The 17,356-nt window shown below is 41.2% G+C and overlaps 1 protein-coding gene across 8 annotated transcripts in view; it reads left to right on the plus strand.

The window, feature by feature from the left end:
• TRAPPC9 (trafficking protein particle complex 9) overlaps nucleotides 1-17,356 on the plus strand; it is a 1,198,476-nt gene that overhangs the window by 616,873 nt on the left and 564,247 nt on the right. For all 8 annotated transcript variants that reach the window (XM_033933661.1, XM_033933662.1, XM_033933667.1 and 5 more), the window contains one exon: nucleotides 5,252-5,405. In XM_033933661.1, the coding sequence (XP_033789552.1) occupies nucleotides 5,252-5,405 (154 nt within the window). The remainder of the gene's footprint in view (nucleotides 1-5,251; nucleotides 5,406-17,356) is intronic.

The raw sequence follows: 17,356 nt of genomic DNA on the forward strand, positions 1-17,356 counted from the left end.
TTTTTCCCTAAAAACAGGGAAAAAGTGAAGTTTTCAGTAAAATGTGGGGGGTTACAACCCCCCACACCCCCTACAACGCCCCCACAACATGGCGCAATGTCTATTAAGTAAGTGGGGGGGTTCCCCCCACACCCCCCCCCGTCGGAGTGCTAAAAACAGTAATTTAGAGCGGCGCGGCGGCGCGCGCTGCGCTCAATTGTCTGGGCGCGCCTTTGTCCCGGCGCGCTTTTGACCTGACACCAGCTGACAGTGTCTTCTTAGAATGCTCCTATGGTAAATGAGATTGTCTCTTGCCTTCTTTTTATTTCTTATTCTTGACTCCATATAATTTGTGGACTAAATAATAATAATTTTCTTTGTTTTTCTAATGGCAGGGATTAATTTCCCTATTTAATTTGGTGAATCTGTATTCAAGTGTATTAATTATACTTGTCTGATTAATTAAAAAAAGACGGACAAACAGGATGTCATGGCTACAGTTAAGGGGAATGGTTTATCAGCGGGCTGGGTTGGAGGGCAGAGGAGTAGGGTTAAACATTGAAGGCTTTATCAAAAAGGTGGGTTTTCAGTCTGCTTGATGAACAAACTCAGGTAATTGATTCCAGGCATAGGCGGCAGCTAGATGAAAAGATCGAAGTCTAGAATTGGCAGTGGAAAGTGCAGAGAAACCGGGCCGTAGGTGGTAAGTGGAGGAGAGAGGTGGGTGACTAATGGCTGTGTCAGTTGGATGTCTGGTGAAGGCCAAATTCTTCAGTCATTACCATGCCTAGAAAATCCTATGTAAGCGAGGAACCTGCTTATGACCATAGATTTTTTGGCAGTGATTACTGTATTTTTTTGGACCATAAGAAGCACTTTTTCCACCCCCCAAAAGGGGGTGCGTCTTATGGACTGAATACACTGCGCCCTCCCCGGTACCTTTTTTAGTGGTGGTCCAGCTTGGTCTCCAGGTCGGCTGCCTGTGTCTTTAGAAGAGCGACGCACAACACAGGAGTGCAAACTTTGTGCTTCCTGCCTGGTCGCGCCGCTCTTTGATTGGCTGCAGTCAGTTACTAACTACAGCCAATCACAGAACGGCGCGGGACTAGGCAAGAAGCGCTAAGTTCGCACTCCTGCATCGCTATGCTAAAGACACAGGCAGCCGTCCCGGAGACCGCGCTGGATCACCACTAAAAAGGTACCGGGGGGCTGCGGGCAGCTTCTGGCAGCTTTGGACTTCTGGCGGCTACAGGAGGCTTCGGACTTTTGGCGGCTGCGGGTGGCTTTGGGTTTCTGGCAGCTTTTGAGCTTCTGGTGATTGCGGGCGGCTTTGGGCTTTTGGTGGTTTTTGGGCTTCTGGTGGCTTTAGGCTGCGGGTGGCTTTGGGCCTCCCAGCACCAGACCACCAGAGACACCTACATGTAGAGGAGGAAAAACCAAGTAGAAAAAAAAATTCTGAACCAAGTTTTTTTTTTTTTCTCACTTTTTCCTCCTCTATGGATAGGTGAGTCTTATGGTCCGGTGCATCTTATGGTCCGAAAAATACAGTATATCTTATTGGTTGGAGCTCCCATCATTCCAATTCAAAGATGATGCTTAAAGTATTACATAAATTATAAGATTAATACCTTACTTGACCGGAATTAATGCCCCTAGTAATGTTTTATTTAATATTCAAGTAAATTTTCTTCCTTAAAACAATCAAGCAATACAAATAAAATACCTGAAACACATTTTAACTTGGGATGAGGATAATCCACTGCAGTGTACAAAGCAACAATTTCCAAGGCTTTTGTGAGAAGCTATCAGGGAGTTGTTGGTGGGGAAGTTCTGGAAAGTGGAAGGATCTAGAACACTAGAGCATTTCTACCTTATGTAGTCCAAATAGGGGCGGAAATGAGTAATAAGAGGCTATTGGGAAAACCTCACCTAGAATCTGGAAACATCATTTTTGACGAGGGCATCAAAAACTCCTGACGGATTAAGTAATACCTGATTTCAGCCTTCATCTCAGCTGTATTAAACTCGTGTATGAGACAACACCTGTCCTGAGAACTGATACCAATCTGCTTTATACCCAGACTTCTAAAGGGGAGGTTATAGGGAATGCTAGCAAGAGTAATCTCTCTCTATTGGTCTACTGCTGAATGACATAAGTAGAACATAGGTTTTGACTGGCGTAAGTGCTCATGTATACTCGCAAACTCGTGTACTTGGTTGTGCTACTATTCTGTAAAGCAGTATCTCGCAAACGTTTTGAATCTGCGGCACACTAAACTTGGAGCAGCTTCTGGAGGGTGCGGACATTGATGCGATGGCATCATGCTAATGGGCAGAAACCCTCAATATGGGGTCTTGAGCTTGCTTTTACTAGTCAGGGGAAGGGGGAGAGAAGGAGAGGTGCCGGCAATGGCTGGCTGCCCACAGCAGTGGTTCCCAACCCTGTCCTGGAGGACCACCAACCAGTCGGGTTTTCAGGATATCCCTAATGATTATGCATGAGAGAGATTTGCATATAATGGAGATGGCAGGCATGCAAATCTGCTCCATGCATATTCATTAGGGCTATCCTGAAAACCCGACTGGCTGGTGGTCCTCCAGGACAGGGTTGGGAACCATTGGCCTACAGGATGTGCCTCTTACCGCGAGAAGCATGTCCTGTAGGTAGTCAGCCAGCGCCTCGCAGCACAGTTTGTGATACACTGCTGTAAAGGAACAGCTGTTTTTCTTTATGGAATGGCCGCCTAGTCTAGGTGTACTGTTATATAATTGCTCTTTTGATGCATTCTGTAAGACCTGCTTGCAGATTCTTCATGTTATCTAAGACCTTGGTGATATTTTATTGAAACCTGATGAACCTTTCTGTAGTTAAAACATTGCGCCTTGCCAGTGTTAAATGCCCACCAGTAATGGTAAATCATTAGTCACCAGCAAAAATTCATTTTCTTCTTTAAGCCAAGCCTTTTTAAACTTCTTTATAGGTAAGGTTCAAAATATAATGATGGGATTTTGTAATGACCCGTTGCCATCGGTAATGGACCCACCAGAAGTGCTATGGTCGTGCTTTGATGTGGTTTCAGAGACTCAAGCGAAAATGTTAATGCAGACTTTAAATAAGTCCACATGCTCATTAGGACTTCTTGCTGGTATGAAGGAGACTTTAGTATAATTTCCCATTCACTGATTGATGGCTGTGTTCCTGTAGGTTTAAAAAAGGCAATTGTCCATCTGCTGTTAAAAAATAAACAGCATGGAAATGAATTAGAGCATTATCACTCATTCATCTTTTAATTTTTTTATTTTTTTGGGCTAAGGTATTAGAAAAAGCTATACTTTTTCAACTACATGATTTTCTTAAAAAGTATGGTGTGTTGGATGATTTCAAGTTTGGATTTATTTTTTTTCAATAATTTTCCAGTTTGGATTTTGACACAAACATTCTACAGAATTATTGTTAGCATTGATGGTAGATTTTTTTTTGAAGCAGTGTTTGGATCTAGGTGATTTTTCATCTTCTTTTGACACAGTTAACCATCAAATTTTATTATCAAGGCTGAGGCTTTGGGTATTGGAGGAAAAATCTTAGATTGGTTTCATTCATTTCTGTCTAAGAGGACATTCCATGTAGAGATTGCTCAAGATTATTCAGATTGGGCTGTTCTTAGTGAAGGTGAACCACGACTCTGCGTTATCAGCAGCTCTGTTTAACATTTATTTGTTACTCCTTTGTTAGTTGAGAAAACTGGATGTGAACTTTTGGCTTTATGCCGATGATATACAGTTAATAGGTTGCTTGAGTCAAGATTTCAGTCAATCTTTGGTCTTTAAATTCTCTCAACTCTGGAATGATCTCCCCTTTTTTTTAAAAGGAGTTCCAGTTCATTTCAGTTTTTCCGTAAATCTTTAAAAACTACTCTTATTTGCCAAACATTTTGAAAATTAATTCTTTTGAAATTTTGCTATTATCTTCTATTTATCATTTGTAAATCAATCCCTTTTTATTTAATTGCTGTAAACCGAGTCGAGCTTTCTCAGAATGATGACTCGGTAGACAAAGTTAAGCTTTAGTTTAGTTTCAGGTTGTGAAAAACTGAATGCATCAGAATCGGTTAAAATTAAATCTTGGTAAAACAGATGTTTTGTGTGTAGCTCGTGAAAAACGTTTGGAGAACTTTCTAGCCACCATAATATTGGATAAGATGATTATCCCAGTCCTAAATCAATGCAAGTATTTGGGAGTACTATTGGATTCTACACTCTCATTCAAGTCACAAATTAAGGCAATAGTCTCTGAAGTATTCTATAAGCTTCTTTTATTACGAAAGTTGAAAGGCTACTTTACGATAGAAAACTTTCGTACTGTGATAAGTATGCTGTTGACTCTGATGTTTGACATTTTTATTTGAGAAGAGAGTATTTGTAGATATGCCAATTTAATTATGATCATGTATTTATTTAGATGGCTGCTGTTAATTGAAGGGAAAGTTTTTATTTTATTTTAGCATGTGTCATGTAAATTATTTGTGTATTTGTGGAATTTGAGTGGGGGCCATAGCAAGGGCAGCCATTCAGCGAGCGGCTCAGCACTCGTGCTTTCATGCTTTTGGAAACAAATGAACCTTGAGCTGTCTTCTAAAATGCATCATAAAGCCAATATTAAGTATTTCAAAGGGTAATGCATTGCATGAATTAGGACCTTCAACCTAAAAATAATGATGAGTGGTATATATTCAATTTAATGTTCCGTAAAGAAAGAGCATTGATCAACAGCAAAGGCAACATGCAGGATGATAGATAGATAAGTTAGACAAGTTCCTGCTGAACCAGAACGTACGCAGGTAAGGCTAGACTCAGAGCACTGGTCTTTGGCCTGTGGGAGCGGACTGCTGGGCACAATGGACCATTGGTCTGACCCAACAATTCTTATGTTCTTATGGAAAACACCCTCCAGGGACTCAATATGACTATACACGTATGACCATTTTTTTCTGGTCTTTTGGCCCTGCTTGAGTGTTTTCTTTTTTAATTAGTGAGTATCTGACTCCCATATTTTCACCTCAACTGTTTCTTCTACTACAAGTCTTGTGTATAGTTGGAGTGGCAATATGCAGTGTTAAGCCACTTCATACATTTCTAGGAAATGCTTTTTCATTTGTTCATCAGTGCGTAAATATAAGAAACTTTACCGTTTGTTGTTTAGAACTCCTTGTGGTTCTGTACATTTTTGCTTGCCTCTTACCATGGTTACTCATATTTATTTTCTGTCTCTTAGCATGGCCATTCGAGTGGACAAATTCAACTTTGAAGATTTCCCAGAACTCACTGGTGAAAGCTTACAGTTCGCTAACCAAAAGCAGCTGGAAGAAGAGAGGCAGCAAGCAAAAGGCTTTGAAATCAACAGCAAGCTGGACATTCACTGGAAAATCATATCCTTTTAACCTGGTGATATAAAACTCAAACTATGGTTGCGGTAAAAGAGCTGTACATAAAGGCTTAACCATAGACAGGTAAGAACATATGGATCCAGAGCACACCAGTTTTGGGTGATGCTCTGCCCTTATGACGACAAACTGTGACTAATGCGTAACCCTATATTTACTGGTACTAAAGCTTGGCATGGAAAATCTCTCATATACCGACAGACTAAAAAAGTTGGGGCTGTTCTCCCTGGAGAAGCGGAGACTTAGAGGAGACATGGTAGAAACCTTCAAGATCCTGAAGGGCATAGAAAAAGAAGACAGGGACAGATTTTTCAAACTATGGGGAACCACAAGTACAAGGGGGCACTCGGAGAAATTGAAAGGGGACAGGTTTAGAACAAACGCTAGGAAGTTCTTTGTCACCCAGAGGGTGGTGGATACATGGAATGTGCTTCCGGAGGCTGTGGTAGGCAGAAGCACGTTACAGGGCTTCAAAGAAGGTTTGGATAGGTTCCTAGAGGACAAAGGGATTGAGGGGTACAGATAGGAGTAGAGATAGGTTATAGGGATAGGAGCAAGATGTAGTTATAGAAATAGTCAGGGACCACTGCTCAGGCAATAGGCCTGATGGGCCGCTGTGAGAGCGGACCGCTGGGCGAGATAGACCTCTGGTCTGCCTCAGCGGAGGCAACTTCTTATGTTCTTATATCTTTAAAATCATCAGTGAACTGAAACACTTGATGATATATATTGATATTAGTAACCTAGGAAGATGCAGTTGTCCCCCGACCCTCTAGTGCAGTGGTCTCAAACTCGCAGCCTGGGGAGGGCCACATGCGGCCCGTCAGGTACTATTTTGAGGCCCTCGGTATGTTTTATCATAATCACAAAAGTAAAATAAAACAGTTTCTAGATCATATGTCTCTTTAGCTATAAATTACAATATTATTATTAAGACTTAGCCAAAAGGAAAGATTTATAAACTATAAAGAGTTTTACCTTATGCAAAATTGTCATTTCTTTAATAAGACATCAACTATTTTTTCTGAGGCCCTCCAAGTACCTACAAATCCAAAATGTGGCCCTGCAGAGGGTTTGAGTTTGAGACCACTGGTCTAGTGGCAACAAAGAATAATGAAACATGCACAGAGCCCAACTAGGATGTTCAAAGGGATGTCCCTTCTACTCCCAGGACAGATGATTTAAGAGTTATAAGTTGGGGACACAGATTCATGTATGAAGCAGATAAATAACTGTATTTTTAAGGAGATGATGAGTGTTAAAATAACCAGTCAACAAAACCTTACTGTTAACCAAAGAGGGTACAGTCCACTGAACCTCATTGGTTCTACTCAAACTCTAATAGGATTCAGTTATGAGAAATTACAAGCCAGCCTTATTGGTCTTATAGAATATTAATTTCTTTTAATTTCATAGACTTGAGTTTTTAAATATTTAAATCTCTCAAACTTTTTTCAAATAACCAGAAGTTTTTCCAAAAATACTCACCTTATTCTGTCGGTCTTGCGGGAGTCCCCAAGTTTATGAAGTTTAAAGAAATTAATATTCTACAATATCAATGATGAGGCTGGCTTGTAATTTTCTCATAACCGAAGCTTATTTGGGTTTGAGTGGAGTCACTGAAGTCTAATGGATTGGGTCCTTTGTGGCTAATCCGCTTAGGTTGTTAAGCGGAATAGAAAATTTTAAAATAAATAAATAATTAATAGTAAGATTTTATTGACTGGATATTTGTACAAATGTTAACATAACATAAGAGTTGCAATACTAGGACAGACCAAAGGACCATCAAGCCCAGTATCCTGTTTCCAACAGTAGCCAATTCAGGTCACAAGTACCTGGCAAGATTCCAAAAAATAAAACAGATTTAATGCTGCTTATCCTCGGAATAAGCAGTGGATTTCCCCAAGTTCATCTTATTAATGGCTTATGAACTTTTTTTAAACCTGCTAAGCTAACTGCTTTCACAACATTCTATGGCATTGAATTACAGAGTTTAATTACACGTTGAGTAAAGAAATATTTTCTCTGGTTTGTTTTAAACCTGCTACTTAGTAGCTTTATCAAGTGCCCCCTAGTCCTAGTATTTTTAGAAAGAGAAAATAAGCAATTCATATCTACCCGTTCCAGGTCACTCAGTTTTTAATAGACCTCTATCATATCTCCCATGAGCCGTCTATTCTACAAGCTGAAAAGCCCTAGCTGCTGTAGCCTTTCCTCATAGTGAAGTTGTCCCACCCCCTTTATCATTTCATCGCCCTTCTGTGCACCTTTTCTAATTCTGCTTTTTGAGATAAGGTGACCAGAACTGCATACAGTATTTAAAGTGCAGCCAAACTATGGAGTAATACAAGAGCATTATAACATTCTCACCTTTGTTTTCTATTCATTTTCTGATAATTCCTAACATTCTATTTGATTTCTTATCTGCTGCTTCACATTGAGCTAGCGTTTCAACAATGACATCTAGATCCTTTTTCTGGATGGTTACTCAAAACATGGAACCCTGCATCACTTAGCTGTAGTTCTGTTTCCTTTTTCCTATAAACATCACTTTGCACTTGATCATATTAAACATCATCTGCCATTTTTTTCCTCTTGCAATTTTTCACAATCTTCTTGCAATTTAACAACTTTGATCATCTTTGTGTTATCAGCAAATTTATGATAAAACAGTTTTTATTGAACTTTTTAAACAATGAAAAACAACAAATAACAAGAGTCAGAAAAGATTACAGAAGGATAATATCTAATGTACAATTCATATCCAACCCCCCCTTTTCCACCCAGTCCCATCTGACCCCCCCTACCAGTTCCAAAATTCAAAACATATCTGACATGTTCAGTAGGCTTTGGCTCATATAGCTCACAGAAATATCAGGAAATTTAATTATCTTATTAATTATTCCCATCTCTAGATCATTGATAAATATGTTAAAAAAAACAGTGGTCTGAGCACAGATCCCTGGGGAAATCCCACTGTTTATTCTTCCCCATTGAGAATATTGACCATTTAACCTTACTTTCTGTTTTCTAACTTTTAACCAGTTCGTAATCCAGAAATAGGATATTATCTCCTATTCTATGACTTTCTAAACCTTTTGCTTATTAGCCCTTATGCAGTTTAGATTTTCATTACCATCTTGGAAGCCCAGATCAAATATATTCCATGAGAGCCTGCATGGTTAAAAGGTGAGATGAGAGAGGCTATTCTTAAAAAAAAAACTTATTTCAAAAAATGGAAAAAGTATCTGAATGTAAAAATAGGAAGCAGCGTAAGAACTGTCAAATTAGATACTAAGCATTGATAAAGAAGATGAAAAGAAGCTTGGTGTAGAGGCAAAAAACTCATAATGAAAACTTTTTCATGTACATTAGAAAAAGGAAGCTTTTGAGGGAGACAATTGGATCATTAGATCTTCCAGGAGTAAAAGGGGCACTCAGGGAGGGCAAAGCCATATCAAACAGACTTTTCTTTCTTCGGTCTTTACTGAGGGAGATATAAAGGAGATACCCAGGCCAGAATTGGTATTTCAACATGATGATTCAGAGGAACCAAAACAAATCACGATGAACCTGGATGTAATAGGCCAAATCGACAAGTGAAGAGCAGCAAATTTGTTTTCTCTCTCTCTCTCTCTCTCACACACACATGCTTTCTTAGCCCTCTCCCAAAAATTAAGGGCTTCTTTGACAAAGGTACGCTAGCGTTTTTAATGCATGCACCGGATTAGCGTGCGCTATTCCGCATTTTAGCGTGCACTATTCCGCACGTTAAAGCCCGAACACACCTTTGTAAAAGGAGCCCTAAATCTTTCAGTTTTCCCTCATGCTTAAGTTTATGTCATGAATTAGTGATATGTCCTTATCCACTCCCCCACTGTGCCCCACTCCTTCCAATAACAACTTCCCATCCACTCAGTCACTTAGGCCATCACTGCTTGCTTAGTGCCTCTGATAACCATTGCCCATCTATCCACCTACGCACTCTGCCACTTGTTAGCAATCCATCTGCTTTCTAAGCTAGTCGCAAGCACACTGCTGATACCCAAGCATGCATTTGCTCCATGATATAATTATTTGTATCATAATTACAACATGTACCTTTCAACTTGTTAAGTTTAAAAAAAATGATACATTAAAAGAGAAGGAATATTTAGATTCTAGGCAAACATTTCAGAAATTTACTGGATATCACAAGGATAAATTTGCATAAAGACTTTTCACCCTGAGGAATATGATTAGCAATCAATTGTTCTTGATGAAAGTGCCTTAGCTAACCTGAAAAGCTGAATGTTTTAAGCAAGTATTAATAGAATAAAAATGTTATCTTTTAAATATCAGTGGGGTGCTGCAGGGCTCGGTGCTTGGACCCATGCTCTTCAACATCTTTATAAATGATCTAGACATTGGTACGATTAAATTTGCGGACGATACAAAGTTATTCAGAGTAGTGAAGACACAGGGAGATTGCGAAGATCTGCAACGTGACATAATCAGGCTCGAGGAATGGGCATCAACATGGCAGATGAGGTTCAACGTGGATAAGTGTAAAGTGATGCATGTGGGTAGTAAAAATCTCATGCACGAATACAGGATGTCCGGGGCGGTACTTGGAGAAACCTCCCAGGAAAGAGAATTGGGATTTATGATCGGCGCTGGTCTTTGACCAAGGGCCGCCGCGTGAGCGGACTGCTTGACACGATGGACCACTGGTCTGATCCAACAGCGGCAATTCTTATGTTCTTATTTTCTTATCTAAACCATGCAATCAATCAGCATATCAGACATCCTAGAAGACCTCCAGACTAGTACAGTAATTGATGTTTTAAAAAGGTATAATATATTGCACACATTAATATAAGCATTTGCTCTCCCATTAACATTTGCTGATATGATGTATTAAGCTTGAATGCAGTATATACTTAGACCCAAATTCTCAAAAGTGCCCTGTAAGTTAGGCAGCGATAGGCGCCCTACTACCGCCTAACTTAATTGACCGTGTCATTTAAAAACTATTTAAAACTAGTTTTTGAAGGAAATATTCACATATCCGGTGACTGGACTTCCTCCTCTTCATAGGATATATTTTTTGCCAATATCTAAACAAAAAGCTTCTGTTCCAGTGGTTTCTTTGGAGTCACCAAGCCCTTTAAATTTAACAGAAATTTTGGATACCTCAGAGGACGAAGTCATTTCTTGTTCGACACTTTTGGTGACATTTGTCTTTCAACAAGACAAAGAAGCACTTCTAAGGTTCTTTTTAGGCTTAAAGAGATGACCTTTCTGGATACTAAGATCAGTATGTTTCCGGACATCTCGAAATCAACTCAGACCAAGAGAAAAAGGTTTCTAGAATTGAAACAGTTTGTAGTTTCTTTGGGGGCCAAATTTCAATTAAGATATCCCTGTAAATGTATGATTTTTTTGGATCAAAATACCTATATATTTTTGAGCCATCTCTTTTACAATTTTTTCTTGAAGCAAAAGGAGTAAGACTGTTTAGTGTTCCCAGTGAGAAGTAAAGTCCTTGTAAGTAGTTTGAAGATGTAACACTACCAATTTGAAAGTTCTTTATTTTCTTTTTTCCTTTGAATAATCATTATCTCTGATGATGTGAATTGTCTCTCCCAAAATTTGGGCTATGTAAGAGTCTGAGTTTTGTTAATTTTTTCTTTTAGATCTGTAGATCCAAGTTTTATTGTTTCTTTTAAGTTGTGAAATGTGGCAAAGTCTCTTTTTCCATATATATAATGGTTTATGTATATACTAGTGTTTAAGCCCATTACATTAACGGGTCCTAGAATAGATGTCTATCTGTCTTTTCTTTCTGTCTCTCTCCCTGCCCCCTGTCTCTTTCTTCCTTTTTTTCTGTCTCTCTCCCTGCCCCCGTCTATCTTTTTTTTCTTTCTGTCTCTTTCCCTGCCCCCTGTCTCTTTCTTCCTTTCTTTCTTTCTATCTCTCTCCCTCCCGCTGTCTCTTTCTTTCTATCTTTTTCTGTCTCTCTCCCTCCTGCTGTCTATCTTTCTTTCTTTCTGTCTCTCTCCCTACCCAGACCCTCACTGAAGCTGCCTTCCAGCTGTGCCAGCTAAGGGATCCCTTGCCCTTTTCTCAATCCAGCTGTGGCCAGCTGCCCGCATACACCTGCCTAGCTGCACAATGGGCAAACGTGTCCCATCTCCCCTCCGGACCCCATTGGCTCACCCTTGGTGCTGGATTGCTGCCTGATGCTGCTCCGCAGGAAGCTCACGAACTGCTGGGCAATGACGAGTGAACTGAGCCCCAACGTGCACTTCCGTACTCCTCCGCGCTTTCACTTTCTCCAGGGCCCACCCCATCCATATACTCTCTTTCTCCTACCTGCCCTCCAAATAAATGCCTGCTTCTCTCACCCACACAAAGCCTCTCTCTCTAGTGGCTATCCCATGTCTTTCTTCTCCTCACTAACCCAGGCCCCAACTCTCTTATTTCTTTCCTCTCCCACCCAAATATCATTCTCCTCCTTGTCCTCCACTCTCGTCTCGTGATTGATTCCCGTGCTCCTGCCCCCAGATGACCGTCTAACCTGCCGGTTCCTTCTTCAGACCTCCCCCTCCCCCCTTGCTCCAGGGGAGTTTACTTTGGGGGGGATCACAGCCGTGGGCATTGGGAGTTTTTGTTGTTGCTTTGGGGGAGGGAGAAGCCCCGTCCTTCCCTGCTGCAACTGGAAGCACCCTTTTCCCCCTATGTGCCAGCGATTGTTGATTTTTTTTCTTTTGGTTTTTTTTTTTTTTTTGGAAGACAGAGAGAGTGTGGGAGAGGGGAGTGGCCGCCGTGGTGATCACCAGTGGCTCCGGGCTCGCAGCATTGCCGAGGGATGGCGATGGAGGAACCGCACTGGCTCTGGGCTCGCAGCGTCATCGAGGGAGAGCGAAGGATAAACCGCCGCAGGCTCCTTCTATTCTACTGCGCATGCAGAGGCACGGAGTTTTAAGTGCACATGCGCGGCTTGGGTTTTATTATTATAGATATATAATTGATAAATAAAGAATTTTAAAACCCCCACAATTTAAAACTAATTTCCTGTTATGTGAGCCCTGAAGAAGTGGCATGTCAGCCACAAAACGATCGTAGGCTGGCTGCACATAGTTTTTCCTGAACTTGCAGTTTAAGTTTGTAGTTGCTGCTAGCACAGTTTTGCACAGTGGAATTAAAACTATGATTGATGCTCATGGTTTTCTTTTTGCACTTCTCTAGATATATATAGTAGCCAACAAAAGTTTTTTCTGCCTATGATGGATGGATGGTTGGGAGGGGTTCCCCCCCCCCGTATAACAGGCTTTTTCTTTCATTGGCTTTCATATGGTATCAGAGTTCAGTGCTTGTTGCTAGGTGTTCGATTCTCTTTTGTGGAGATTTTCTAAACGGTATTTTGATCCTCCAAAAATGGTGTCATGATTGTGTCTACGGAGGCACCTAAGAGTGGAGTAGGTGGTTAATGCCGTAAACAACCTTAAGATGCCTTTGTAAACACAATTCATGTCAAACATAGGCACCAGAAATGTAGGCTTTCAAATCCCTGGCCTATGTTTGATGGTGTCTGCAATTTTACAAATGGCGCCTTGCGTGATTGACGTGCGACCGGCTCTGTTTTTGGAGGTGCCGGCCGATAATAGCGCCATTTGTAGAATCCAGCCCTTAGTCTGTAAGTACTGCATAAGACGGGGCTTGCCAGACCTGCCCTGATAATCCCCAAACTAGTTGGCTTTCTAGGAGCTCCACAATGAATATGCATGCGAGAAATTTGTTCAGTCTCCAAGGGGTGCACAATTTGTCCATGCATGCGTAGATCCTATAAAGAAGGGATCTCAAAGTCCCTCCTTGAGGGCTGCAATCCAGTCAGGTTTTCAGGATTTCCCCAATGAATATGCATTGAAAGCAGTGCATGAACATAGATCTCATGCATATTCATTGGGGAAATCCTGAAAACCCGACTGGATTGCGGCCCTCAAGGAGGGACTTTGATATCTCTGCTATAAAGGCACTGTGGGCTGCGATTTGAAAAGCTCTGACATACAATGAGAAATGTGATGCCAAGTATGACCTTCATTTTTATATCCTAGCTAGTCCATTTACCGAGAATAATCACAACATATTTGTGGCAAATAGAAGAAACCTGTAATGCAATATAATTGAGTTGGTGGAGATTCAGAGTTCAAAGTATATGAATGCATTGAGGTCACATTTTGTGTCATGTTTCTTAATAGAAGGCACTGTAAGTGGTGCTAACGCAGCTTACAGAACTACTAATTAGTTCATTTTCCATCTATTAACACACTTTTTTTCTCTGCATAGCCAACTTTGGCGTTTTTTAATCCTCCACATATAGAATGGGTCTTTATTCTTGTTACGGTTGGTATGTGTGCTATTCTTTTGATCTCTAACATCTTTGACTACCAGGCGCATTATCTCAGCAAACATCTGGATCTTATTCACATTATCCACATTTCATTAAATACAATTAGGCCAACTTAACATAACATAATCAAAATATATTAATGACTTGGCTATACTGTAATCGCAAGGGTCATTGCAGACATTTTAATTAATGGCATTTAAATTGTACAAAGTAGCTGCATAATCATGTCAGATGCTGATGCTGCATGATAGCATCGTGATGTTCAGAATCAGCCATCTGGCAGAGAATAGGTACATGAAGATATATTTTTTGCCCCTTCAATTCTAACAATCATTCTAATGAAGGTAGCATGATAAACTATAAGCTTGGCCAGCCATAAATTATATTACAGGGTGTGCCTCCTATTTATGCAAAATGTATGGGCCTAATATTGAAATCAAATCACTAATGTATAGAAAAAATATAATATTCCTGCCTGAAATGTTACATAGTAACATAGTAAATGACAGCAAATAAAGACCTGAATGGTCTATCCAGTCTGCCCATAAGTTATACCCAGTGGCGTACCAAGGGAGGGGGGGGGAGGAGTGGCACAGCTGGCCACTCACTGGGGAAAGGCTGCCATTGTGCCGAGTTCTCCCTCCCTGCTTCTCTTCCCCGTGAGCCGACCTTAACTCTAGCCGTCCGACGTCAATTCTGACATCGGAGAGGACGTCGGAGAGGACGTTCTGGTCCAGCCAATCGCCTGGCTGGCCCAGAACGTCCTCTCTGACGTTAGAATTGACGTTGGGCAGCGAGAGTTGGTCAGCCCACGGGAAAAGAATCAGGGCGAACTTGGCGCTGGCCTGTTTCCGATGGCCAGTAGCAGCCTTTCCCCGGCGATGGTGGCAGCAGTATGTTTCCCAATGGCGGTGGCATGGGGGAGGGCAGGGAGAAAAAAAGAAAGGGGGGGAGACAGGGAGCCAGAAAGAAAGAAAGGGGGCAGAGTGAAAGAAAGAAAAAAATGGGGCATGGGGAGAGAGAGAGAAAGACAGACATAGAGAAAGAAAGGGGGCATGGAGAGAGAAAGAAAGAATGGGGCAGGGTGAAAGAAAGAAAGAAATTGGGCACGAAGAGAGAGAGAAAGACCGACATACAGAAAGCAAGGGGGCATGGAGAGAGAAAGAAAGAAGGGGACAGAATGAAACAAAGAAAAAGTTGGGGGAGGGAATGAGGTCTGGAGGAGAGGAAGCATACAGGAGACTGAAAAAAGGGAAGAAATATTGGATGCACAGTCAGAAGAATAAAGTGCAACCAGAGACTGATGAAATTACCAAACAAAGGTAGGAAAAATGATTTTATTTTCAATTTAGTGATCAAAATGTGTCTGTTTTGAGAATTTATATATGCTGTCTATATTTTGCACTATTGGCTCCTTTTACTAAACCGCAATAGCAGTTTTTAGCGCAGGGAGCCTATGAGCGTCAAGAGCAGCGCGGGGCATTTAGCGCAGCTCCCTGCACTAAAAAACGCTATCGCGGTTTAGTAAAAAGGGAGGGGGTATATTTGTCTATTATTGTAAAGTTGTTACTGAGGTGACATTGCATAAAGTCATCTGCCTTGACCTCTTTGAAAACCCACGGAATATAAATGATAATTAACATTTTCTCTGCGTACAGTGTGCTTTGTGTTTTTAAAATTTTATTGTTGGTAGATCATTTTGACTTGGCCACGAAGGTAAGGGGGAGGGAGGGAGGGGAGCTGCTGAAAGACATCTAGTAATCTTTGCAGGCTTGACAGTGCAGGGAATTATTTTTGTAAAATCATGTTTTGTTATGTGACTGGCATTATTTAGACTTTAATTTCTATGAATGAATACAATGAAAATGCTATAAAATTACTTGCTTTTTTTATGTGCGTGCGCTGAAGGAAAGTGGAGAGAGAGTGGGCTGAAGGGAAATGGGAAAGAGAGAGTGGGGAGAAGACGCTGATTTATAAATTGACAATTGTACAGAATATTATTTCTTTTTATACTTTAATATAATAAGTTCAATAGAAAACAATTCAAGGCTTGTGTGGATGGAATCAGGTGGTTTGCAGGGATGGGGACCGAGCTTACGGGGATTAGTCCAATAAAATTGTATTTTCTTATTTCTCATTATTTGTTTTATTTTTATTTGTTAATTTGTAAAGTGGTGATTGTTATGTATCAATTTTTTCAAATTTACATCTACTGTCGTTATATTTTGCACAGTATTAGAGGACATGTATTACTGTTTTTGTGGTGTTGTGGTGTTGCATTGTATGCAATGTGTCCGTTTTAAAACGGTATGCGCCAGAACATCTAATATAATAAAGCCCTAAGCGCGCATGCGCACTCCCACCTGCGTGCTCCTGTTTTCCGTGCGCTGTAGGGCACCACAGGTAGGAGTGCGCATGCTCGAGAATCCCCGAGGCGGATATCGGCCACGGCGGCTGTCGCCGGCTGATGGCCGCGGTGGCTGTCGGCGGCTGCAGGATGCGGCGGAAGATGACGTGAAGGAAAGTGGTAGCGAGCCACATTGTCTCCAGCGACCGTGTCCCTGCCTCTCTGTTTCCGGGCTGTGCTGGGAAAGGATGGGCTGAGGACAGGGCTAGAAGAGGAAAGAGAAGCGCCTGATCCGGCAAGTAACTCAACTGCTGAGGAAACTGCTCCCTGTAGCTGATGGAGAAGCCAGGGAGCCAGAAAGAAAGGTGGGTGGGGGGAGAACAATACAGAGGATAAGAGAGAAAGAAAAAAAAGAGACTGAACTAAAGGATAAGAAGGGAAATTAAGATACAGAGGAAGGGATTAGACCGTGGGAAGGGAAAGGGGGTAAGGGAAACGCTGCTGCTGCACAAGGAAGTGGTGTGGGGGGAGGGAAATGGAGGGGGAGGGAATGCTGCTGTGGCTGCTGCACAGGGAAGTGGTGGGAGAGAAATGCTGCTGAATAGGAGGCAGGGAAAGAGATAGACAGATAGAAAGAAAAGAAGAAAGACACAGGGGCAGGGAGAGACACAGAAAGACAGACAGACAAAGGGGGCCAGGGAGAGAGACAGACAGCAGGAGGGAGAGAAAGACAGAAATAAAGATACACAGACATATATTCTAGCACCCGTTAATGTAACGGGCTAAAATACTAGTAATGGCATATTATGCAAAAAAATAAAAAATCTTTTTGCTATGACAAACAGCAAAGAGATTAGCAGGGGGTGACTTTTGATTGCCCTTTTTAGTTTGTGTGCAGCAATAGATCTCCACTAAGTTATTTCAGAAACGGACTGTACTGTATTTATGATACAAGTGCTCAAGAACTGATGACCTGGTGTCTGAGAATTATTTAGTAATTGTGCTTTGGGAAAGAAAAATCACCAGTTCTCAGCAGAAAATCATAGATCCTTGGCTATCAGTGGGTTAAATAAAACAAAAGGGATGTCATGAAAGGTTAGTTACATAAAAAGTAGAGGAAACTAAGGTTTGACCAAGAGAAGACTTGAATTGCAGTTGTGACTTTATCCATGGGTCTTCCCTTTTCAAGTA

The sequence above is a fragment of the Geotrypetes seraphini genome, chromosome 2 (genome assembly GCF_902459505.1).
Source record: "Geotrypetes seraphini chromosome 2, aGeoSer1.1, whole genome shotgun sequence".
Taxonomy (NCBI): domain Eukaryota; kingdom Metazoa; phylum Chordata; class Amphibia; order Gymnophiona; family Dermophiidae; genus Geotrypetes; species Geotrypetes seraphini.